Source organism: Narcine bancroftii, chromosome 5 (genome assembly GCF_036971445.1).
Source record: "Narcine bancroftii isolate sNarBan1 chromosome 5, sNarBan1.hap1, whole genome shotgun sequence".
NCBI classification, from domain to species: domain Eukaryota; kingdom Metazoa; phylum Chordata; class Chondrichthyes; order Torpediniformes; family Narcinidae; genus Narcine; species Narcine bancroftii.
Genome location: NC_091473.1, coordinates 190,535,468 through 190,560,686, shown reverse-complemented (window position 1 = coordinate 190,560,686; position 25,219 = coordinate 190,535,468). Strand labels below are relative to the sequence as shown.

At 53.9% G+C, this 25,219-nt stretch overlaps 2 protein-coding genes across 2 annotated transcripts; one reads left to right on the top strand and one right to left on the bottom strand.

Annotated features, from left to right (window-relative positions):
- Nucleotides 1-839: 839 nt before the first annotated feature.
- On the bottom strand, nucleotides 840-8,464 carry LOC138764433 (LIX1-like protein). Its single transcript, XM_069940358.1, is given in 7 exon segments — nucleotides 840-1,088; nucleotides 1,091-1,166; nucleotides 2,269-2,346; nucleotides 5,028-5,123; nucleotides 5,352-5,492; nucleotides 5,945-6,108; nucleotides 7,804-8,464. Coding segments are annotated over 7 exon segments (951 nt in total). The 5' UTR covers nucleotides 8,036-8,464; the 3' UTR covers nucleotides 840-924.
- A 171-nt stretch (nucleotides 8,465-8,635) lies between these two features.
- polr3glb (RNA polymerase III subunit GL b) lies at nucleotides 8,636-24,670 on the top strand. The gene is made up of 8 exons (XM_069940359.1): nucleotides 8,636-8,745; nucleotides 9,660-9,818; nucleotides 11,896-12,025; nucleotides 12,953-13,021; nucleotides 14,092-14,148; nucleotides 14,936-15,009; nucleotides 17,767-17,877; nucleotides 22,120-24,670. The coding sequence occupies exons 2-8, from the start codon at nucleotides 9,705-9,707 to the stop codon at nucleotides 22,204-22,206; spliced, it is 642 nt and encodes a 213-aa protein (XP_069796460.1). The 5' UTR covers nucleotides 8,636-8,745; nucleotides 9,660-9,704; the 3' UTR covers nucleotides 22,207-24,670.
- Nucleotides 24,671-25,219: the final 549 nt, after the last annotated feature.

Sequence of the window (25,219 nt, the reverse complement as noted above, 5' to 3'; positions counted from 1 at the left end):
CCTGTGGCGTTTGTGTGATGCGCTCGAATCCGGCGGCCATGGGGATTCTGGTTCAGGTTGGCGTGGTGGCCTACAAGAAGGTGTAGGGATGGAGAGGGGGAGGGGGGGGGGCTGGATTTGGAGAGGGAGGCTGAAGGGAGACCACGTCCAAGGTCCTGTACAATCGGTCTCAGTCAGCACCCCCCAAAAAAATACATCGTAGAAAAGGTTAAAAAATATATAAATTGATGCGGAGTATATACGGGAAGGGTAAAGGACGCTGCGCTGGGGCGGGGAGGTGCGGGAGGTAGAGGCCACAGTGACTGTGCCCCCAGCGAGGTCAAGGATAACGTGGGCAGCGGGAATTGGGTTCGTGCGTGCAAACAGAACGCTGGAGGGGCCTGAACGCAGACAGGGACTAGGAACCCCCACCCCGGTGGAAGGATCCCTACAACAGCCCCCTCCTCCCAACCCAGTGGATGGATCCCAATGCATGCACAACCACCTTGGTGGAGGGACCCAGCGTGACTGCAGCAACCCCTGGTGGAGGGACCCAGCGCGACCACGACGCCCCCTGGTGGAGGGACCCAGCATGACCATGACGACAGAGACGTTCTGCAGTCTCCAGCATTGGGGAAGGGGGAGGTTCACCATGACCAGGTGGGGGAGGGGGGGGGAAGATTCACCGTCTGGGTGTGGGAGAGGTTTGGGGTTCACCATGTCTGGGTGTGGGAGGACAGAGACGTTCTGCAGTTTCCAGCATTGGGGAGGTTCACCATTACCTGGTAGGGCAGAGGTGGGTTTACCGTCTGAGTGTGGGAGAAGGTGGGGAAGGGGAGGATTCACCATGTCTAGGTGTGGGGGTGGGGAAGGGTTTTCCTTGACTGGGTGCGGGGGGGGGGGGGGGTGGTGTTCATCGTGGTGGGGAGGGGGAGAGGGGTGGGCTCAGCAGTTAGTGCTGGGCTTGCCGAGGAGCTGGGCTGCAGCCAGCCCCAGGATGTCCTTCTTCTCCTTGGGGAAGCGCAGCTCCTGGCCAGCGAGGCGGGCCTCCTCCAGCTCACGTTCCGCCACTGCCAGTTCACGGCCGATGGCCCCTGGGCCATCCTGTCCCGGCACGCCCAGTCTGTTGCCATGCCTGACCTCATGTCATCATCCAGCGCTCGGTGGGAGTAGTGAGCCAGCACCTCCTGGGGATAGGAGGGAAGGGAGGGGTTGACAGGGGGGGGGGGGTTTACTCTCTCTTCTACCGCCCCTTCCTCATCCCCTGTCCCCCTCTACCCTCCTCCTCCTTCCCCTCCCCTCCTTTCATCCTCCCTTTCCTCCTCCCTTTCCACCTCTCTCCTTCCTTCCTTTCCTACCTCCTTCCACCCCTCCATTCTCACCTCCACCATCCCTCTTCTTCTTTCCCTCCCTCCCTCTCCCCCTCCCCTCCTCCCCATCACACCCACTTTTAAATCCATCCTCGCTCGCCTTTAACCGTTGCCTTCCAGTTTGTCTCCCCGCCCCTGGGAGGGGTTTAGGAAAGAAAGCCTGTGACCATTGACCTGGGTCTACACCCCTGAGATTTTACCAACCCAAGGTCTCTCTGTCAATCTGGCCATTGTCACTCCTGCAGCAGGTTCCACGGCAGTTGTGCACTGTTCCCAGGTCTCTGAGAGCAACTGCTCGTTCACTTGCAACAGGCTGCCTGTCCCAAGAGAGCTGAGAATTTCCAGAGGCTAGGAAGCAGCCATCAAACACAGGGCCCACTGACATCCAGGGGCGGGGGGGTGAAGAGGGTACACTGGCCCCAGATTTCCCCCCCCCCTCCTCCACCCACCCAGGAGTGACCATCTCTCCCCCACCCATCCAGGGGGTGACCCTTCCTCCCTCTCACCCCCAACCCAGGGATGACCCCCTCTCCTCAACCCCTCCCACCCAGGGATGTCCCCTTTCACCCCCAACCCAAGGATAACCCCCTCTCCCTCAACCCTCCCCACCCAGGGACACCCAGGGGGTGTCCCCGCCTCCCCCACCCAGGGGGTGTCCCCGCCTCCCCACCCAGGGGGTGTCCCCGCCTCCCCACCCAGGGGGTGTCCCCGCCTCCCCACCCAGGGGGTGTCCCCCGCCTCCCCACCCAGGGGGTGTCCCCGCCTCCCCACCCCAGGGGGGTGTCCCCGCCTCCCCACCCAGGGGGTGTCCCCGCCTCCCCACCCAGGGGGTGTCCCCGCCTCCCCACCCAGGGGGTGTCCCCGCCTCCCCACCCAGGGGGTGTCCACGCCTCCCCACCCAGGGGGGTGATTGACCCACCTGCCTTGAACACTGCCGCTCTCTCATGACCCTCAGGCTCCCATTCCAGTGAAGCAGCTGGAAGACGGTCATCAGCTCCTGGAGGGAGGGAGGGAGAGGGGGGTGAGGGGGGAATTTAGGGGATCGGCAGGGATGGGATGGCAAGCAGGGACTATGCCCCCCGCCCCCACCCCTTGGATACCAGGACGAGGTCATGGTGGGAAATCGAGAAAATCCTACCCTTGAGCCAGTACCTTCCCCTCCCCCACACCTCGGAATCTCTTTCCAGGCCTGGGACATCATCACTCTCCCCCCCCCTACTCCAATGACCCCCATAATAACCCCCGCTCAGAAAGCCCCTCCTGCCTTGACCCAGTCAGCCTCTCCCCTGCCCCTCAACACAGGATAGCCCCTCCTCCCTCAGCCCCGCTGGTCAGCACCTCCACACAACTCCCTCCTCCAACCCATCCTCCCCCGGCCCACAGACCATAAGACACAGGAGCACAAATAGGCCATTCAGCCCAAGGTGTCCGCCCTGCCATTGATCCCACTGCCGGGCCTTCTCCCCACTGATACACTGGCTAACCAAGAACCTTTCAGTTCTGCCTTAATTACCCCCAATGACCCGGCCTCCAGACAGGCAACGAATCCCAGATTCACTGCCCTTTAGCTGGAGAAATTCCTATGTGTCTCTGTTCTGAGTGGACGCCCACCAATCCTGAGGTTGTGCCCTCTTGTCCTGGACTCTCCCACCGCGGGGTTTGGGTGGGGGGGGGGGGGGGGTGAAACAACCTTTCTACATCGACCCTATCCACGCCTTCCAACATTCAAAATGTTTCACTGATATCACACAAGGAACAGAAGTAGGCCCATCAAGTCTGCTCCACAACTCCACTCTGAGCTAAACTGTTCTCACATCTAGTTCCAAGTTCTGGCCTTCTCTCCCCATATCCCCTGACTAATTAGATACCTATCAATCTCCCCCAATCTCCCTTAAACTCCCCCAATGATCAGCTGTACGTGGCAACAAATTCCACAAATCCACTGACCCTCTGGCTAAAGAAATTTCTCCTCGACTCCATTTTAAATGGGTACTTTCTCATTCTAAGACAGTACCCTCTTGTCCAAGATTCACCCACCTACAAATTCATGTTGATTCTATCCAATCCTTTCAGCATTCGAAATGTTTCCATGACATCCCCTCTCATTCTTCTAGACTCCAATGAATACAGTCCAAGAGCCCCTAAGCGCTCCACACATACAGGAATCATCCTGGTAAATCTCTGTACTCTCTCCAACGTCGTTACATTCCTTCTAAGATAAGGGGCTTAAAACTCCATACAGTTCTCCAAATGAGGTCTCACCATAGAGCCTCATCAACACCTCTACTCTTATACACAATGCCCCTTGAAACGAATGTCAACATAGCATTCGCTTTCCTTACAGCCGATCCAACCCGGTGGTTATCCTGCATGAGGACACACCCACCCCCCCGCCCCCCGAGTCCCTTTGCTCTTCCAAATTTTGAATTTTCTCCCCCATCCAAATAATAATCTGCCTGTTTATTTCTTTGTCCAAAATGTCCAACCATACGTTTCTCCACATTGGATCTCATCTGCCATTTCTTCGCCCGCTCTCCTAAACTGTGCAAGGCTCTATGTAACCTTTCGTTTTCTTCAACACTTCGTGCTCCTCCACCCATCTTGGTGTCATCTGCAAACTTGGCCACAAAACCATTCAATCTGTAATCTAAATCATCAACAGATATTGTTAAAAAGGAGCGGCTCCAACACCGACCCCTGTGGAACGCCACTAGTCACTGGCCTCTAAAACCAGGATTGGATCCCTTTATTCCCACCCTTTGCTGCCTGCCTGTCAGCCAATCTAATATCCTTCCTGTGACTTTGTGGGCTCCCATCTCATTAAGTAGCCTCTTATCAAAGGCCTTTTGAAAATCCAAATCTACGACGTGCTTGTCCACCCGACTTGAGAGTTCCTCAAACAATTCCAGTAGGTTGGTTGGGCAGGATCTTCCCTTCATGAAACAGGGCTGGCTTGGACCTAGAGGTATTTCGCACCCTCGTCCCTGAGGATCGACTCCAATGACTGGCCCACAAATTCAAGCCAAGAGCCATCAAACCCTCCTCGAAAGATAACCCTTTCATTCCCAGAATCGTCCTTGTGAGTCTCTTCTCCAAGGTCAGCGTGTCCTTTCTTCAACGAGGAGCCCATGATACTTAAAGCCTCAACGTCATATCCCTGCTCTTGTATTCTCTTCCTCTTGAAGTGAACGCCAGCGTTGCATTTGCCTTCGTTACCACCCGCTCAACTTGCAGGTTTATCTTCAGGCTGTCCTGCACGAGGACTCCCAGGTCCCTTTCCAACTGGGATTTTTCACTTTTCCCCATTTAAAAAAATGTCTATTTCTTCTACCAAAGTGCATGACTGTGCCCCTTCTCTGCCCGTTCTCCCAATCTGCCTCAGTCCTTCTGCAGCCTCCCTGTTTCCTCAACACGGCCAGCTCCTCCACCGACCTTCTGCAAACTTGGCCACAGAGCCGTTCATTCCTTAATCTACATGTGCAAGTCAATATCATGTAAAAATCGACTCAATCCCCTCCCCCCTTACCCTCTCTTCCTCCTGATGCCCCCAATCCTTCCTACCTCCTCTCCTTCCCCAGCCCCTTGCTTCCACTCCGCCCCCCCCACCGACAGACCCACCATACATTCCCTCCCTCTACCCCCACACCTCCCCCCCCCCCCCTCGGACCCAGGCCTGACCTGGAACTCCAGCATGGACTTGCCCCGGTTGGACTCCAGCATGAAGCGGAATGCCCCGATGCCCATGTTGGGAATGTCAGCCTCAGTCCGGTCACCCTGCGGGGAGGAATGCAGAACCACTGGTGAGGCGGGACCTCAGAGATTGGAGGGGGGGAAATGGCGAGCCATGGAGAGGGGTCTTCCCAGAGGGGTGGCGAGCCGCATGGAGGGCCGCCACAGGGGTTGAGTGGTGCCTCTCATGGTCAGGAGTTGGGAGATGGGGGAGTGGGATTAGATCCCAAGCGAGGGGGACATGCCTCTCCCACCCACCCCTGCCCCACTCACGTTGAAGGAGGCCAGGGCCTCAGACACGCTCTTCTCGATGAAGCTGTCGTTGATTCGGCGGGACGGGTGCTCGTTGAACACGGAGTTCATCAGGGCGATCTTGGCAGCGCTGCGCCTTGCCTCCGCCTTGGTGGGACAGAGCTGTGGGGGAGGGGGGATGGTGGAAGGTGGATCTTAGGACTGCAAGCTCTTCCATCCAGCACAGCACCCTGACACCAGCTCCCCCGAACTCTCTCCCCAGGTCATGACCCAGACAGCCTCCTGAACACTGACCCCAGACATTGAGCGCCCTGACCTGAAGTCAAACCTAACCACTGGCACTGTGCCCTGTCCTCTAACCTCAGGATCCATTTTACCCACTGACCCCTACCACCTTCCTTCCATCCCCCTTCTTTCTCTCCCTCCCTTCTCCCCCTCCCCTGACTTTCTCTCCCTACCTTCCCTCCCTTATCTCTCCTTCCCCTCCCTCCCCTCCTCTTTGTCCCTCCACTTTTTCCCTCCCTGACCTCCTTCCTCCCTCCCCGTCTTCCTACCTCTTCCTCCTCCCACTGCCCTTCCCCTCCACCCCCCCATCCCAGCCCTGTTCCCTGTACCTGAAAGCTGCCGAAGCAGCTACCCCCAGGCAGAGTGACATAGCAGACGTAGGGTGGGCTACTGGAAGGGACCATCTCGTAGACCACAAGCGCCCCATTCCGCAGGTCGGCCCCTCGGTTCTGCTTCATCTGCCAGAACTCCTGCAGGGCCTCCACCACGTTCACTGTGGGGGAGGGGGTGGGTGGAGAAGCAGAAGCCACATATCGGTCACCAACCACTCACATCACCATGGGTGGGGTGGGTAGGGGAACAGATGCAGGGGGTGGGGCAGGTGGAAGGAAGGAGGGAGAAACTCTGGGGGGGGCTGACACGGGGAGAAATGGAGGGGAGGGGAAGGAAGAAACGTCAGGTGTTCTACGTCTCCTGAACTCAATCCCCCGGCATCCCATTGACCTTCTGAACTGTCCTATCAACCGGTGTAGCAACCTTGAGGGATGTATAGTTTGTACCCCAAGGTCCCCCTGTTCCTCCACACTGTAAAGTATCCGACCATTAACCCTGTAATCATCCTTCAGCTTTGACCTTCCAAATGCATCACCTCACACTGATCCAGATTAACTGCATCTGCCATTTTTAACTTCCCTATCTAATCTACATTCCCCCATATTCCCACCCCCTTCCCTTCCTTCTCCTCTCCGAAAGCTACCTTCTGCCACCCCCTCCTCATTTCCCGGCTTCTACCCTCCCCCTCTTCTGACCATTGACCTGTTAGTTTGAGCTCCTCCCCCCCTGCCCACCATTCTATTCCAATGCCTGTCTGCCTTCTGCTCATACGAAGGGCCACTCGCTCCTCTCCAGTAAAACCCCCAGTAAGCACGGATCATCCAGTGGCCACCCATTTCAATTCCCCGCTCCCCACTCCCTTGCTGACGTGCCTGTCACGCATGGCCGGACTGAGACCACCTGCAAATTGGAGGTACAACCCCTCATCTTCCTCCAACCAAATGCCGTTCATGTCGACCTCGCTGGCTTTCGCTAACCCCCGCATGCTTCCCCCAACTCTCCCTCTTTTCCTTTTCCCTGTCTCCTTTCACACAACATAATAAATTCTTATCTTTCCCCTTATAATATCCAATTGGTCTGGACTCCTTCCCCAGCCGGCAGGGGCTGAATTCCAAGATTTCCTGTTCTTGGCTCATTCCTTGCAGAAGGGGAAATGTCGGCGATATATCTTTGCTTTTTATGGATGCTGAAAAGACCGGCTGAGTTTCTCCAGCATTTTGGTGTATTTTTACTACAATCGTAGTGCCGGCAGACTTTCACCTAAAACGTTGGTCACCCATAACTTCCCATGGATGCTGCTTGAGTTGCTGAGTTTCTCCAGTATGTTTATGTGTTGCACTCGACCCCAGAGTTTAAAAGCCTACCCCTTTAAATCTCCTGACTCTTACCTTTGAACATGTGCCCTGATTTCAATACGACTGCCTTCAGAAAAAAAAGATTATCTTCCACGTCTACAATTTCTCATCATCTTCTTTTCCTTCATCCAATATGCCCTCGTGACTAAAGTCCTGGACAATCTCCGAGCCTGGGGAAGGGAGAGGGTGATGCATTGTGGCCGGAGAAGGGAGAAGGTGTACCACCAGACTCTGGGGGAAGAGAGACTGGATGCATGGGGAAACAGAAGGTGTGCATCACGGCCGGCCTTGGGGGGAAGGGAGAGGATGATGCACTGGACCCTCCCCCCCCCGGGGCCTGGGGAGGAAGGGAGAGGAGGGTGATGCACCTGGGGCCCTGCGGGATGGGAAAGAGGTTGCACTGGGCCCTGGGGGAATGGAGAGGGTGGTGCATCAGGGCCCTCAGGGGATGGGAGAGGGCGATGCTCTGGGGCCCGGGATAGGCCGCTGCACCGCCTCACCTCGGCCGTAGCCCTGCGTGTGTTTGGCGAAGCTCCGCACCACCGCCTCCACTGCTTCGCGCAGCACTGCACGGCTCCGCTCGTCTGCCGGTCCGAGCTCTGCTGCAGGCCTGGCCCCCGGACCCGTGGCCCCAGCCATTAGGCCGCGGAAAGCCCCACCGGGAGCAGCAGGCTGCGGCCGCACCGACTCCATCGCCGCGCGTCGCCCAGTGACACTGATTGGCTGCTGCATAGCCAGCGCCGCACTTGATTGGATGCAATGTCGCCCACTGGCTGCCACTCAGACAGTTCTGCGCCTGATTGGCTGTTAGGTCACCAGCTGATGTAATTCATGCAGCGCCGCGTACGATTGGCTGTTTCTCCGTAGTTATCCCACCCATCGGTTACCATTCTGTTTAAGCTTCGCCTATTTGCAGTTATCCCTCCAATCGGCTGTCCCACAATCACAGCCGCGTATGATTGGCTATTGTTTAGTTATTGACGTGTTCCATTGGCTGTTTTTGTGGATATATTCCGCCCATCGACTGCCATTCAGACAGTGCTGCATCTGATTGGCTGTTACTCTGTAGTTACCACGCCTATTGGCTGCCACTAAGGTAGTTCTGCGATCATTGGCTCTTATTCTGCCCATCGACAGCCAGTTACAAATTTCTGCGCCTACTGGCTGTTACTCATCTTGTCCCACCCATCGGCTACCAATCAGTGGTTGCTACGCCCACTGGCTGTCACTCATTCGCAACCCCCCCCTGTCCCTCGACGTCACAGCGGGCCGCGCCCATTGGCTGGCACTTTCTGAGGTTACGCCCACCGCACGTCAGTCACCGCCAACTCCGCCTGTTGCCTGTGGCAACAGACCGGGCGGTTGATGGAGGTCGGAACGTTTGTACGGCGCGGTGGCGGCGGGCGGTGTTCGCTGCTGCACAAAGCCGGCTGGGCGATGAGGTGAAGACTGAGGGGAGGGGGAGAAGGAATAGGGAGGAGAGAGGGAGAGCGTGGGAGTGAGGAGCGAGTGGGAGAGGGTGGGAGATGGGGGGAGGGGGAGAGGGGGGGAGATGGGGGAGGGGAGAGGGGGGGAGATGGGGGGAGGGGAGAGGAGAGGGGAGATGGGGGGAGGGGAGATGGGAGGGGGGAGAGGGGGGAGGGGAGAAGGGGGAGATGGGAGAGGGGAGAGATGGGAGAGGGGAGAGATGGGGAGAGGGGAGAGATGGGGGGAGGGGAGAGATGGGGGGAGGGGAGAGATGGGGGGAGGGGAGAGATGGGGGGAGGGGAGAGATGGGGGGAGGGGAGAGGGGGGGGAGGGGAGAGGGGGGAGATGGGGGGAGGGGAGAGGGGGGAGATGGGGGGAGGGGGAGAGAGGGGGAGAGGGGGGGGAGATGGGGAGGGGAGGTGGTTGGAGGGGGAAGTAAGGGTGGATGAGAGAGAGGATGAACAGGAAGGGTGGGAGGGGGAGATGGAGGAGGAGAGCGGGTTGGAGGGGAGGGTGGGAGATGGTAGGAGATTATGGGGGAGGGGAGGTGGTGGGACGGGGAAGTAAGGGTGGATGAGAGAGAGAACAAACGGGAAGGGTAGAGGGGTGGAGGGTGTGAAGGATGGAGGAGAGAGTGGGAGGATGAGAAGGGTGGAGGAAATGAGGGAAGGTAGGGTGGATGAGATGAAGGGAAGAGAGAATGGAGAAGGGAAGGAGAGAAGGGTGGAGAAGAGGGAGGAAGGAAAAGGTGGGCATGCAGGAAGGAAGTTTAGAAGTGGGCTGGGGTACGGTGGTGCTGGGGAGGATCCGACCAAACTTGGGGGAGGGGATGGGATCGACCGTGGCCAACAGCCCCGCCCCTCTCTAACTCTGCCAAGGTTCTCCCCAGCCCCCCTCCCACCCCCAGCAGGCATGGAGTAACAGACCCCTGACCATGAGCAGCCGCGGACGTGGCCGGGGCCAGATGACCTTCAGCGTGGAGGCGGTGGGCATCGGGAAAGGGGAGGTGCTGCCCCCACCCACCCTGCAACCGCCCCCTCTGTACCCGGTGAGTGTCCGAGGGAGGGGAGCAGTGAGGAGGCCTTCTCATCCGCTCGGACTGCTCGTGTTTTCTCACGGTCCTCCTGGGTTACAAATCCCCGACTTTCGCTGTTATTGGAGGGTACAATAACCCAAGAGCATGTGGAGGGATAAAAGCTAAATTTGGATCATTGTGAGCAGTTTTGGTCACCAAACTACAGGAAAAAGATCAATAAGATTGAGAGAGCGCAGAGAAGATTTACTAGGATGTTGCCCAGAGTTCAGGAACTGAGTTACAAGGAAAGGTTAAACAGGTTAGGACTTTATTCCCTGGAGCGTAGAAGAATGAGGGGAGATTTGATCAAGGTGTTTAAAATTATAAGGCAGAGTAAATGTATGTAGGTTTTTTTTTTACATTGAGGTTGGGTGAGATGAGAGTGAAAGGGGGGAGGTTTTAAGGGGAACTTCTTCAAGTGGAGAGTGGTGGGAGTGTGGAAGGGGAACGGGCTGAATTTGATATTTAATAAAAATTTTGGACCAGTACGTGGCCTGGGGGTGGGAACTAGGCAGAAAAATAGTTTGGCGCGTGGAGAGACGAGAGCTGTCCAGCCCAAGTGATGAATGTCAGAATCAAAATTTATCGTCGTTGACCCAACCCAAAATCTGTTGTTTTGAAGCAGCATCACAGGTGGAATCACTGCTACAAATTTAAAGAAACAGGCCCTTCTGACCTGTTCCGCCCAATTAACCTACAAGCCCAGTAAGTTTTGAACAGTGGGGGAAAACTGGAGCATCCCCCCTCCCCCCTGTGGGAAACCCATGCAGACACGGGGAAAACGTACAAACTCCTTACAGACAGCGCGGGATTCGAACCTGGTGCTGTAATAGTGTCGCGCTCACCATGCCTGACTTTTAAATTAAATTTTAAACTAAATAAATTAGTGCAAAAAGAAGAGGAGAGTGAGGTGGTGTCTGTGCCGCTGGGTGCTCGTCTTCAGGAACGCGTACCTCCTTCCCAATGGTAGCAGCATGAAGAGGGCCTGGCCTGGGTGGTGGGGGTCCTTGAGGTTAGAGGGAGCCTGAACGGTGTCGGAAAAGAACTGTTCCTGAACCTGCAGAAGTTTTTTAAAAAAGAGTCTGCAGACTCTCCCACCGTGGGAACCAACCTTTCTACATCTTACTATGTAACGCTGGAGGATCTCAGCCTGGTTTCTCAGCATTGAGGAGAGGGAGGGAGCTCCTGTGGATTTTGTGAGACAGGCTGAGTCCCTCCTGCATTTCTGTGTGTGTTTTTAACTATATTTGCAGTGTCTGCAAACTCCTGTTTCACGATATCTACTCTGTCCACGCCTTTCAACATTTGAAATGTTTCAAATGAGAACCCCCCCCCTCCTAAATTCCAACAAACACTTCTTAGATAACCCTTTCATTCCCAGAATCATCCTTGTGAAACCTCCTTTGTACCCTCTCCAACATCAGCACGTCCTTTCTTAAATGGGGAGCCCAAAACTGCTCACACTGCTCCAGGTGAGGTCTCACCAGGGCCTTATAAAACCTCAGCGTTACATCCCTGCTGTTGTGATCTACTCTTGAACTGAATGCCAGCGTTGCATTTGCCTTCACCGTCTCACCCTGCAAGGTTACCTTCAGTCCATCCTGCACGAGATCCCAGGTCCCTTTGCATCTGGGTTGGTGCGCTGAGATTCGTTTTGGGGTTCAGAAGAAGCCAGGTAATGGATAACTAAAGGATTTATTTTAACACAGAAACAAACGGGCTGGCTTGCCCAGCAACACGGGCAGATCAGGAGCGAAGCAATTCGCAATTTACAAGCAGTTGGAACCTAAACCCAGCAGCAGAATGCAATCAGAAGCAGTTCCGGATTGGGGGGAGGTTGGGGAAATGCAACTGGCTTCTGACCCCAGAATACGCCGTAGGAAAAGGGGGTTTCCGATTATGGAGGGTACCCTACACGTGGGCTGCCTACAGTGATGTACATGCTCCCATACCAATTTATAAAACAAACAGTCTGCCTGTTTATTTTTTTCTACCAAAGTGCATGACCGTACACCTGCCATTGGATTTCATTTGCCACTTCTCTCCTCAGGCTCTCGAGTTCAAGGCGGTGCCTCTGCAGACAGGAGAGGAGGTTGAGTACATGCTGGCCTTGAAGCAGGAGCTTCGTGGTGCAATGAGGAGCCTTCCTTACTACGTCAAGCCAGCCGCCCCGAAGAAAGGTACCAGGGATGATCCGCCCGGAGCCACCCACCGGGGCCGGGTCCCAGCGGGGATACTCAGCGGGTCTTACTACCTGGGCGGGGAGTGAAGGGTGACCAGCGGTTCAGGCTTGGGGCCTTTGTCAGGGATAGGAGGGTAAAGCAGGCAGGCCCTGATCAAAAAGGTGGGGGTAGGTGGGAAGGGGAGGAGCAGAGGCCAACAGGTAAGAGGTAATAGAGAGGAGAGAGAAGGGGAAGAGGGAGAGGAGAGTAGGGAGAAGGGGGGAGAAGAGTAGAAAGAAGGGGAGAGGGAGAGGGAGAGGAGGGGAGAGGAGGGGAGGGGGAGAGGGAGGGGAGAGGAGGGGAGAGGGAGAGGAGGGGAGAGGGAGAGGAGGGGAGGGGGAGAGGAGGGGAGGGGGAGGGGAGGGGGAGAGGTGGGGAGGAGGAGAGGTGGGGAGGGGGAGAGGTGGGGAGGGGGAGAGGTGGGGAGGGGGAGAGGTGGGGAGGGGGAGAGGAAGAGAGAGAGAGGGGGAGAGGATGGGGAGAGAGGATAAGGAGGGAGAGGAGAGGGGTAAGAGGGAAGGTGAATGGAGATAGAGACGAGGTTGGGGGAAAAGCGGGGAAGAGGGTGATGGGGGAATCGAGGGGTGGAGCTGGAAGATGAGAGTGCTGAAGGGGTAGACAGAGGGGAAGAGGGGGAAGAGGGAAATAGGAGTAGGGTGGAGGGAGGGAAGGGAAGGAGGGAGTGCAGTGATCCCTGAGTGGTGTCAGACTGACAGCGCTCAACAAGGTCCTTGAAGGGCCCCAATGGCATTGGCTCCTCACCATTGGGGGGGTTCCCCAGTACTCCTGCCCTCCCTGCCTGATTCCCCACACACCCTGCCTCCCCAGCCTCTGCCTCCCAGTGTTGCGACCCTGCCACCCACCAGGTATGTGCTGTTTCCACAGACATCGATCGCTACTCCGATAAGTACCAGTCCTCTGGTCCGACCGACAATACAATCGAATGGAATCCCGGTGAGTGCCAGGCCTTCAATATCATCCGGCTCCTCCCTCCGCCTCCGTCACTCGGCCTTGCACACTCACAAACAGAATTTATCAATACGACCGTGTCATGAAATGTGTTTTGCGCCAGTACCTGAAATAAAAATGTTGCTGTAAATAACATTTCAAAAATAAATAAATAGTGCAAGAAAGTAGAAGGGAGATAGAGTCTGGGATTCATTCAGGTCAGGAACCTGCTGGCAGAGGCGAAGGAGCCGTACTTGTGCCGCTGGGCGCTCGTCTTCAGGCTCCTGGACCTCCTTCCCGATGGTAGCAGAGTGAAGAGGGTGGTGGGGGGGTCCTTGAGGATAGAGGCTGCTTTCTCGAGACACCGCCTCTTGTACATGCCCTCGATGGAGCAGAGGCAGGTGCCCATGACTGTAAATTTCACTCCCCCCCCCCCCTCCCCCCCACCCATCTCCAGTGTATGGATAAGGAGGTGGAATCCGTGGGGGTGCAGGGAAGGGGGCGGGATTGATGGGAATGTGGGGATTGTTGTAAATGGCCGGCGGGCGAGACAAGCGGCGCAGCAAGGAAACAGGCCCTTCGGCTCACTGCTAGTCATCAGCCGCTTGCCTTTGGCCCCCGTCCCCTCTCAACCCTTCCCTCTCCAGGAACCCCGTCCGGTCTAAGACATTGCAAATTCTTGAAGGACAGGATCATGGGGGTGGCCTCGATGAGGGGGAGCCAAGGGAGGATCTCAAACATGTCGAGGGGGGCTGGAAGGGCAGTGGAAAACCAAGCTTTTGAATGACCCTGAGGCCAAGGGAAATGAATTCAAGAGAGGGGTGGGATGGGGGTGACAGGTCGCCGTGGGAATGGGGAGATGAGGTTCGACTTGAATCAGCCAGGTCTGGATTGAATGGGGGTAACACGACTGGAGAGGCCCAGTGGCCTACCAGCTTGGGCTGGCTCCTGGTGGGCCTGTGTGGCCAGGTTACTCAAATTCAGGATAGGGCAAGGTCTGAGTTCAACACATTCTGCTCTTCCCCACCCCCCCCCCCACCTCACCCTGCCAACCAATCAAACTCTGTTGTTCCCAGACTGGCGTCGGCTACCGCGGGAACTGAGGATCCGAATTCGGAAGCCGGTGAAGGAGAGTGAGTATGGAAAGGGTGGCACATTGTCCAGCGGAAGAGGAATGTGAACTGGTCACCGGGGACGAATGGACTTTGGTCTTCTTGTCAATCGTCAGGCTCCCTCCCACTCCCTGATGCCTCTGCCAATCACCAGGGCTCCTCCCATTACCTGTCAATCATGAGGGCCCCACCCACACTGAGGCTGCCACACATTCTAGCTCCTCCCATTCCCAGAATCCTGTCAATCACCAGGGTCTTGCCCTCTCCCCGAGACCTGTTAATCACCAGGGTTCTGCCCACCTCATGAGACTTGTCAATCACTAGGGTCCTTAACCACACCCTGAGACATGCCAATCAATTGGGCCCCACCCACTCCCTGTGACCTGTCAATCACCAGGCCCCAACCTATCAACCATCAGGCAGTATGTGGAGGGGGAGTGCAGGAAAAGGGGTCTTATGAGGAGGCCATGAGTGGACAAGGGAACATCTGGGGGGGGGGGGGAATGAGGGTGTAGGATGTGTGTGGGGTAGTGAACAGTGGAGTGAGAAAGGTGGGGTGTGGAGGGGAACGTGTGGAGAGTGGGGTCTGGAGGGAAGTGTGGAGGTTGGGGATGGAGGAGAGAGTGTGGAGAGTGGAGTCTGGAGGGGAAAGTGTGGAGGGTGGGGTCTGGAGGGGAAAGTGGAGGGTGGGGTCTGGAGGAAAGAGTGTAGGTGATGGGATGTGGTGGACAGGGTATGGAGGGTGCATGCACACTCACACAGTTAACAGTGTGCAATTCTCTCTCTAACCCTCGTTACCCCTCAACAGAGATCGCCTTCACCAGCCGCAAGTTGAAAGCCCGGAGCAGTGTGGAGAAAGAGGAGATCATCAAAAAGCTGGAGGTGAGGCTGGGGTGAGGCAGGGGAAGGGTGGGTTGGCAGGGGCTTCCAATTCGAGGACTCTAGGATTCTCAACGCCATGGGTGGCTGATCTTCCCTGCCATGTCCTCTTTCCCCATCCCCGTCCCTCCCCTGTCCTCACCGCCACTGCTCCCTCACTCACCTCTGGCCCTCTCACTTACAAATATCACAATGTCTCAAATAAAGTTCACTGTTATCTGCTTGTACAACCTGACGAAACTGGTCTTCGGTGCAAAACATGTTAACACACAACCAGACATTGCAGAACAACTATTCATATATACAAATAAATATAGTTTCATAAATATGTGAGGTTTGGAGGGCTAGTGCGAGCAGTTCCTTTGGTTGTTCAGCATTCTTGCTGCCTTTGGGAAGAAGCTGTTCCTCAGCCTGGTGGTGCTGGCTCTGATCCTCCTGGATCTCTTCCCCGATGGGAGCAGCTGGAAGATGCTGTGTGCGGAGTGGGAAGGGGTCCTCAGTGATTTTGTGCGCCCTTTTCAGACAATGATCCAGGTCTATCGTGTCGAGGGGGATGGAGATTCCAGGGATCCTCTCTGCCTCTCTTATGATCCTGTGATTTGACCTCCAACCCATTTTTCTGCAGCGACCGTACCACTCCGTGACACAGCTGGCCAGGGTGCTCTCGATAAAGCTCGTGTAGAAGGTTGACATGATGGTGGCCGGTAGCCTTGTCTGTCTCAGTCTTCTCAGGAAGACTTCCCGACGAGTGAGGAGAGGTTGTGTGTCCATTACTAAGTATGAGGTGCTTTGGAACCTGAAGGCAGAGTGTGTGGCTAACAGCAGGATTCTTTAACAGTGTGGAGGTACCACAGATCCCTCAAGGTTGCCACACAAGTTGATAGGGTGGTTTAGAAAGTGTATAGTTTGTTGACTTTCATTAGTTGGGGGGGATTGAGCTCAAGACCCATGAGGTCATGTTTCAGTTCTATAAAACGCTAGTTAGATCACTCTTGGGTGTTGTGTTCAGTTCTAGGCACCTCATCGCAGGAAGGATGTGGAAGCTTTGGAGAGGGCGCAGAGGAGATGTACCAGGATGTGGCCTGAATTGGAGAATGTGTCTTATGAGGCAGGTCTAGCAGAGCTGGGGATTTTCTCCTTGGAGTAACTGAGGATGAGAAGTGACTTAATAGAGGTCGATAAGATTCTGAAGGGCTTAGGTCAGGTGGACGGGCAGCCCCTTTTCCCCGAGGTGGGAATAGCAAATACCAGAGGACTATTAGTGGAGTTTCACATAAATCGGTGCGGACTAGAAGGGCCGAGATGGCCTGTTTCCGTACTGTAATTGTTATATGGTTAAATGTTATATGGTTAAACAGGTGAGTGGAGGAAAGTTTAGGGGAGATATTCGGGGATAAGATTTTTTTTTGTAACCTAGAGAGTGGGGGCCTGGAATGCGTCGCCAGGGAGGCTGGAATGTGAGGGGCATTTAAGAGACACTTGGTCAGGCACAGTTATGTGTGTGGGAGGGAGGGAAGGGTGAGATTGCGGAGGAGCAGGTTTACATAGGTCAGCACGATATCGTGGGTGAAGGGCCTGTACTGTGATTTTTAATTCAGACATACTGCACGGTTACAGGCCCTTTCGGACCATCAGCCTGCGCCACCCCTTGTGACCAATTAACATACCAGCTACTGTCTGTCTGGAACGTGAGCAGAAACCGGAGCCTCCAGAGGTATAGGAGCAGAATTAGACCATTCGGCCCATCAAGTCCACTCCGCCGTCCCATCGTGGCCGATTTTCAGTTCTCCTGAACCCCATTCTCCTGCCTTCCGTCTCTACATTAAATACACCCAATGGCTTGGCCTCCACAGCCGCCTGTGGCAACAAATTCCACAGATTCGCCACCTTCTGGGTAAATCAATTCCTCCTCCTCTCTGTTCTGAAGGGATGGTTTTGTAGTCTGGACCGTGCTCTCTAATCCCAGACTCGGACTCCCAAGTCCCTCTGCGCCTCTGATTTCTGATCTCATGGCCTGTTTAGAAACTAGTCTATGTCTTTATTCCTTCCAACCAAGGGCATGATCGTATACTTCCCTTCGCTGTAATCCACCTGCCATTTCTTTTACCTATCGCCGGACCTTTAGCCCCTTTTCCACTGGCATCCTGTCCCCAGGAATTAACTGGGAATTTACTGGGACAGGGTCCGGTGGAAAAGGAACACTGTCCCAAATGCTGGCATCAAGTGACGTCATTTCACACTGGGGATTAACTGCCTCCACCCCTGCTCCTATCACTGGCATTTGCTGACAAAACTGGTGGGAAAGGGACAGCAGGAAGTCACCCGGTTGAAGGTCGAACACTCTGCTCCCCGGGGACGTTCAGTGTAAAAGCAATTAGTGTCCCCAGTTAAGGGTGGCCCATGGAAACAGCTCAAGGGACTTCCTATCCCGGGGCACTGAACTGCCGATTATCTGAGATGCTGGTGCTGCCTGTGTCGGCTGCATGGTTAGAGAAGCGCAGCACTGTTACAGCGTCAGTGATCGGGTCTGGGATTTGAATCCAGCGCTGTCTTGGGTGCAATTGGGCGGCACGGGCTCGTGGGCCGGAAGGGCCTGTTTCTGTGCTGTATGTCTAAAATTTAAAAAAATTTATGGAGATCTAAATCTCGGCGCAAAGCTACCTAATTTGCAGGGGTCACAGGGAAGAGCGTGCAAGCTCCTCGCTGACATATCGTGATACGATGATGCCACCCGTGTTAATGAGACCAAACTCTTCCCAGACTTTGGAGAAGAAGGAGGAAGATCGCAGCTCGGAGGAGGAGGGAGAACAGGAGAAGGAGGAAGAGGAGAAAGAGAACGAGGAGGAGTTCGACGAGGAGGAGTTCGAGGAGGTGAGCACCAGGGCCTACCTGAGGGACGGGGGTGCGTGGGGAGTTCGTCCCCTTGAGCAGGTCCAGGGTTGAGGGGGGGGTCGGTTTGGGGAACAACCTGTCACCAGGGTGTGGGGGTTGTTATCTCCATATGCTCGTCCTGCTGCTCTTCGACAATCCGTCATCCTCACAACTCAGATCTCTTGTCAGAGTACATGCATGATGTTGGGACTGTTCAAGGCACTGGTGAAGCCACGTTTGGAGTATTGTGTGCAGTTCTGGTCTCCAAATTATTGGAAGGATATCAATAAGGTAGAGAGGGTGCAGAGAAGATTTACTAAAATGGTGACTGGGTTGCAGTATCTAGAATATGGAGAAAGATTGATTAGACTGGGTCTTTATTCATTGGAGCGTAGAAAGTTGAGGGGGGGTGAATCTGATAGAGTTATTTAAAATTATGAGGGGGATAGACAGTAGATGTGAATAGGCTCTTTCCCCTGAGGGTAGGGGCGATTGGAACAAGGGGTCATGAGTTAAGGGTTAGGGGGCAAAACTTTAGAAGTAACATGAGAGGAAGCTTCTTCACTCAGAGAGGGGTGGCTGAGTGGAATGACCGTCCGGAAGAGGTGGTTGGAGCAGGGTCAGTTTTGTCATTTAAGAGGAGGTTGGATGAGTACATGGATGTGAGGGGCTAGGAGGGTTATGGGCAGGGAGCAGGTAGGTGGAATTAGTGGAGTTTCACATAAATCGGTGCAGACTAGAAGGGCCGAGATGGCCTGTTTCTGTACTGTAATTGTTATATGGTTATATGACATCACGCACAACTTACACAACAGAATTACCACTTATTGGCAGTGCAAAAAAAACTGGCATACACATGTAAACAAATAAAGAAATGTAAACAAACTGTGCAATACAGAGAGAAAAAATATCAATAAAGTGCACAAGTAAGAGTCCTTAAATGAGTCTGTCATTGAGGAGTCTGATGGAGGAGGGGGAGCAGCTGTTCCTGAACCTGGTGGGTGCGAGTCTTGTGGCGTCGTCACCTCTTTCCTGATGGCAGCAGTGAGAACAGAGTGCGTGCCGTGTGGTGTGGATCCTTGATCATTGCTGCTGCTCTCCGACGGCAGTGTTCCCTTTCTATGTTCTCAATTGTGGGGAGGGTTTTCCCTGTGATGTCCTAGGCTGGGTCCACTACCTTTTGCAGGGCTTCCTGCTCAGGGATATTGGTGTCGCCGTACCAGACCGTGATGCAGCCGGTCAGCACACTTTCCACCACACCTCTAAAAATTCACTCGGATTTTTGATGTTGTACCGAACCTCCGCAAACTCCTGAGGAAGTAGAGGCACTGACGAGCTTTCTTCATGATGCCATTAGTGTGTTGGGTCTAGGAAAGATCCTCCAAGATAGTAAATTTTGCTCACCCTCTCCACCACCGATTCCCCACCGATCACTGGATCGTGCACCTCCAGTTTTCCCTTCCTGAGCTCAACAATTGGCTCCTTGGTTGTGGTAACATTGAGTGCGAGGTTGTTGTTGGGGCACCATTTGGCCAAGTTTGCAATCGCCCCTTTTTGTAAAACCCACTATTATCAGCGAACTTGTAGATGTTGTTGTCGTCGTTCTGGCCCGCACAGTCGCAGGTCTATAACAAGTAGAGCATCCTGGAATTAGAGAACAGAAAACTGGCCCTTCAACGTGCCAGACTATTATTCTGCCCAGCCCCATTGACCGATACTCAGACCATAGAACTCTGTTCCCATCCCATCCGTGTCAAAGTCAAGCCCACGCTCACCGCTTCAGTTAAACCGGAAGGTCTGGTTGGGTCGAGTGCAGCACACAGCCATGTCGGAGAAACCCAGCAGGCCACGTGGCATGCTTAGGAAGTAAAGGGGGTCCAACGTTTCAGGTCTGGGCCCTTTGTCGCAAGCAGAAGCAGGCAGCGCCCTAATTAAAAGGTAGGGAGAGAGCAGGGGGGTTGGGGGGGAGGAAGGGGCAGGAGCACAGGCCAACTGGTAAGAGGTCACAGGTGGATAAGCCTATTGTCATCTGACTGTACAAGTACAAGCCAACGAAACAGGGTTCTCCGGTCCTCGGTGCAAAACACACCGACACACAATCAGATGTAACACCCATACAGACAAACAATGCAGGGCAAGTATTCATCTAAATCAGTGGGTCTCAACCTTTTTCTTTCCACTCACATCCCACTTTAAGTATTCCCCAGGGCCATCGGTGCTCTGTGATTAGTAAGGGATTGCTTAAGATGGGATTTGCTTCAGAAGATTGAGAACCACTGCTCTAGACCCAATTATTACCGAAATATTTTGTTTGAGAAAAATTGTCGTTGGCCCATTTCCTTTGGAGTCATGAAACCGTGAACATAACGAGTCCATGGGGGGATAATTAAAACAGTGGATTTCAAACTTTTTCTTTCCATCCACACATCACCTTAAGCAATCTCTTGCTAATCACAGAGCACCGTTGGCCTAGGGATTACTTAAAGTGGTATGTGGGTGGAAAGAGAAAGGTTGAGAACCACGGATCTAAATAAATAAATCTTGTTTTGTGAATATTGAAGTCCAAGATAGTGAGTGGGAACAGGTCCTTTTGTCGTTCAGCATTTTCACTGCACGTGGGAAGAAACTGTTCCTCAGCCTGGTGATGCTGGCTCCGATCCTCCTGGATCTCTTCCCCGACGGGAGCAGCTGAAAGATGCCGTGTGAGAAGCTGAGAAGAAATAGGAGGAGGGGGTAGCTCTCTGAACGAAGAGGGAAGTGGGTGGGAAGCTGGAGGAAGGAGAAAGAGAGAGAGACTCAGGGGAATGGAAACCAGAGAAGTCGATGTTAATGCTGACTGGTTGGGGAGTGCCTGGACAGAATATTAGGTTTTGTTCTTCCAATTGCAAGAACCTCCCAGTGACCAACCATTTTAATTCTACACCCATGGCCAAATCAAGGCCACCCTCAAATCAGAAGAACAACACTTAATATTCTGTCTGGGGTCTTTCCAACCAGATGGCATTAATGTCGACTTCTCCAGGTTCCATTAACCTCCCTGCCCCGAGTCTCTCTCTTTCCCCACCCCTCTGACTCTTTTCCTCCACCCCCCTTCTCCATTCACAGACCTACCCCCCCCCCCCCCCGCCAATATCAGCTCCCACCCTCCCGTGACCTCTTTGCTCGGTCCCACAACGTTGATCACCCGTTACGTCCTTGACGCCCGGCTGAGCTTCCCAGCGCATTGGCGTACAGCAAAGTTGGCATAGCAAGAAGCACAGTGCTGCTACAGCGCCGGTGATCCCGGACCGCCGCTGTCTGTGAGGAGTTTGCAGGTCCTCCCCATTGTCTTCCTCCCACTGTCCAAAAAATGTGCAGGGGGTTTGTCAGGCAATTGGGTGTAATTGGGTGGCACGGGCTCGTGGGGTGGAAGGGCCTGTTACCGCCCTGTGAAAATTACTGTGATTCTGACATTCCTGTTTAGCTGTTAGCCTGTGTTTCTACCCACTGCCCCACCTATTTATTCAGGTGCCTGCTGGCTTTTTGCTGGTACCCAGGCCCGAATCGTCGGTAATACAGGCCACAGACCTACACCAGTACCTGTTTTCGCTCACCAAAAGAAATCCAAAGAGGTTTTGCGTTTTTTTTTTAAATGAACAAAGGCAAAAATAGTGCTCAGCGTTTGTTTTGCAGCAAGCCATTATAGAGGCGCCCCTGAGCAGTGAGAGTGGCGCCACCAAGCTCCTTCCACGGGATCTACTCTCGGCATCAAGCCTCCATAGCTGTGAACTGTGTCTGAGCATCTGTGTTTCATCCAGATTTCTTTTGTTAGCAAAATGTGTCCTAAGGTATCAGAAAAGCTTAAGAGAGCTCATAAGGGTGTTATTCGCTATAATTTGGTAGGTTATTTTTTTTAAAATCTGGGAACCCTCAAAAAATGTTCCCATATAAATCCGTGGTAATTGAAAAAAGCAGCCTCTATCCTCAAGGACTCCTCCACCACCCAGGCCAGGCCCTCTTCACTATGCGACCATCGGGAGGGAGACGCAGGAAGGTGAAGACGAACACCCAGCGGCACAAGGACAGTGTCTTCCCCTCCGCCAGCAGATTCCCGAACAGACAATGAACCAAAGACACTTTGGCTTTCTCTTGCACTATTTTTATTTATTGTTGTAAGGTGGTTTATCGAAATGTTTGCATCGTGACGCTGCCGTAAAATGACGAATTTCTTGACAATAAGTTCCGATTGTTCCCCACCCCCAGGAGACGGATTATGTGATGTCCTATTTCGACAACGGTGAAGAGTTTGGGGGTGACAGTGACGACAATATGGATGAAGCCATCTACTGAACGGCCCCATCTGTTGGGGAAGATCCCCAACCCACCTGATGGGGGGGTCAACGTTCTGTGCGGGACAGCTCTCCGGGCAAATCCACAGCAATCTCACCACCACCCCCCACCCCCCCCTTTTCAACTGCCCACCCAGCTCCTCGACCTCTTGTACGGGGTAGCTGAGTTTGTAGAATCTGGGGAGTTGGTAGGTACTTGGCCCTTCGGCCCATAGAGCCTGTGCTGACCCGCTCGCCCCAACCCTGTGTCCAGGGGCTTTTTTTAATATTCTCTAATAAGTGATGAGAATTGATTGGGCAGGAAATTAGGTGGTTAGTCTATGGGGCCAGCATGTGCTGGTTGGGCCAAGTGGTCACTTTTTTGTGTCTGAGAGTGTGTGTAGAAATATGGGAAGGTATCTGTCCAAGGAAGGGAGGTCCCGTGGGACAGTGGGTGGGAGTCGCTGCCTTGAGGCTCCTGAGACCCAAATTCGATCCCAGTCTCCGGCGCTGTGTATGTGCGCATGTCTGTATCCATGCGATTGTGCATGCCTGTATCTGTGCATGCACGTCTGTGAATGTGTGCACACCTGTCTGAGCGTGCATGCACTCCTGTGTGTGGCTATATCTATGTCAGTATGTATGTGTCTGTATCTATGTCAGTCTGTGTGTGTGTCTTTATCTGAGTGTGTATATGTGTGTGTCTGTGTGTGTGCGCATTTGTTTCTGTCCATATCCATATCTGTGTGTCTATTTGTATCTGTGTTTGTGTGGCTGTCATGTGTGTTTCTATCTGTGTGTGTGTCTTGTGTCTGTGAAAGATGGTCCATGTGTACCAGCATTTGGTGTGCGTGGAATTTACCTGTTCCCCACCCCCTCATAACCATGTCATTCCTACCCAGGTTGCCTCCCCCTACCCCTACCCCTCGGTAGGCAAGTGAGAGAGTAGAATCCGGGGCAGGGCGGCCAACAGGAATGTTGTAAGAATAACAAAAAAAAATGGGATCACAGTTTCATAGGGGTGGTAGATGTTCATCAGTGACTCCACACAGACCACGGCTACCCCAACTATGGGGTAATTAAATGCAGGCCTTGCCTCTTCTCCAGGAGTGAGAGGGGCAAATTTTGTTCAGCTTTGACTGTTGTCAAGTTTGCAAAATAAAGAGGATTTTTTTCCACAAAGCGAGTGTTTCAAATGGGATCGTGTCTGAGGGTTGGCTGTACCGGGTTCACGAGGGGTACTGGCCTTCTGCCCCTCAAAGCAGATCTGGTCCCAGCTTGGAGCCACATCCAGCACTGGCAAGGGTCCCCAGGGTGGAGACTGGTGCGTCAAGTCCCAGCTCAGAGCCACGTTCAGCGCCGGCTTGGGTCCCTGGCTTGGAGACGGGCACATGCGGTCCCAGCTTGGAGCTTCGTGCTATTGCACTAAAGCGTGACCTTTGGCCCAGCTCGAAGGCAGCAGTGCCTTGGGACCCAGCTCGGAGCCACCTCCCCAAACCAGAGTCAGTCCCAGCTCGGGGGGGAGGGGGGGGGGGAGGTGGGGGGGGTGACATCTGGAGTCCCAGCACGGAGCTCCATGCTATTGCTCACAAGAGTCTAAGCACTGAACTGCCTGAACCAAGGTCCACCATGTAGCTCGCAAGATGTAGGAGCAGAAGTAGGCCCATTGAGTCTGCTCCACCATTTTATCATGACCTGATCCACTCAGCCCCACTCCCCGCCTTTCTCCCTGTAACCCTTGATGTCCTAACTAATCAAATACCTGTCCATCTCCGTCTTAAATATACCCAACAACCTGGCTTCCACAGCCGCCTTGTGGCAACAAGCTCTCTGCATTTCTCTGCATCTCTGAAGTTGTGGCCTCTTGTCCAGGAATCCCTTCCCATGGGAAACATTCTGGCCACATCTACTCTGTCCAGGCCTTTCAGTGTTCAAAATGACTCACTGATGTCCTCTCTTCAGCAAGTTCAGTCCAAGAGCCGACATTCGTTCCTTATATGCTAACCCTTTCATTCCTGCTATCATTCCAGTAAATCTTCTCTGAACCCTCTCCAACGCCAGCACGTCCTTTCTCAAAGAAAGCGCCCAAAACTGTACCCTGTCTCCACGTGAGGCCTCACCAGCCCCTTATAGAGTCTCAACATCACACCACCCACTCAACCTGGAGGTCAACCTTTAGGGGATCCTGCACAAGGACCCACCCCCAGGTCCCCTTTGCACTTCTGAATTTTGAATTAAGCTCCAAGCCAAACCGAGTCCAGGCACTGCCACAGACCTTCATTTTAGGGCTTGAACTTTCATGGCCTGGACTCTCAGATTTATTGTCATATAACACTGAGGTACTTTTTTTTCTGTGGACGAGGCAGAATTGCCACTTATATTGGCAGTGCAAAAAGAAATTACACAATGTACACATGGAAACACGTAAAGAAATGTAAACAAACTTGCAACACACAGAGAGAAAACAATAAAGTGCTAAAGTCAGAGTCTGTAAACGAGTCCCTGATTGAGTCCGTCGTTGAGGAGTCTGACGGGGAGGGGTGGCGGCTGTTCCTGAATCTGGCGGGTACGTCTTTTGGCACCGACACCTCTTTCCTGATGGCAGCAGCGTGTGCCGGATGGGGTGGAATCCTTGACGATCAATGCTGCCCTCCGACGGCAGCGTCCCCCGTAGATGTTCTCGACGGTGGGGAGGGTTTTACCTGCGATGTTCCTGGGCCGCGTCCGCTACCTTTTGCAGGGCTTTGCAATTGGTGTTCCCCGTACCAGACCGTGATGCCTGGTCGGCACACTTTCCACCACATCTCTATCGAAATTTGCCAGGGTTTCCGATGTCATACCGAACCTCTGCAAACCCCCGATGACTTATTTCACCCATCTTTAGTCACAGATAAATAAAACACTTCCCCATCAGTCTCTCCTAACTGTAACCCTAAAACCAGGGTAGGGTGGGGGGAGAGACTGACATGGTGGGGGGGGGGGGGGGCGTATAGTTATTATTATTCAATTGTAAAGTAAAACTGGATGAAACAGTG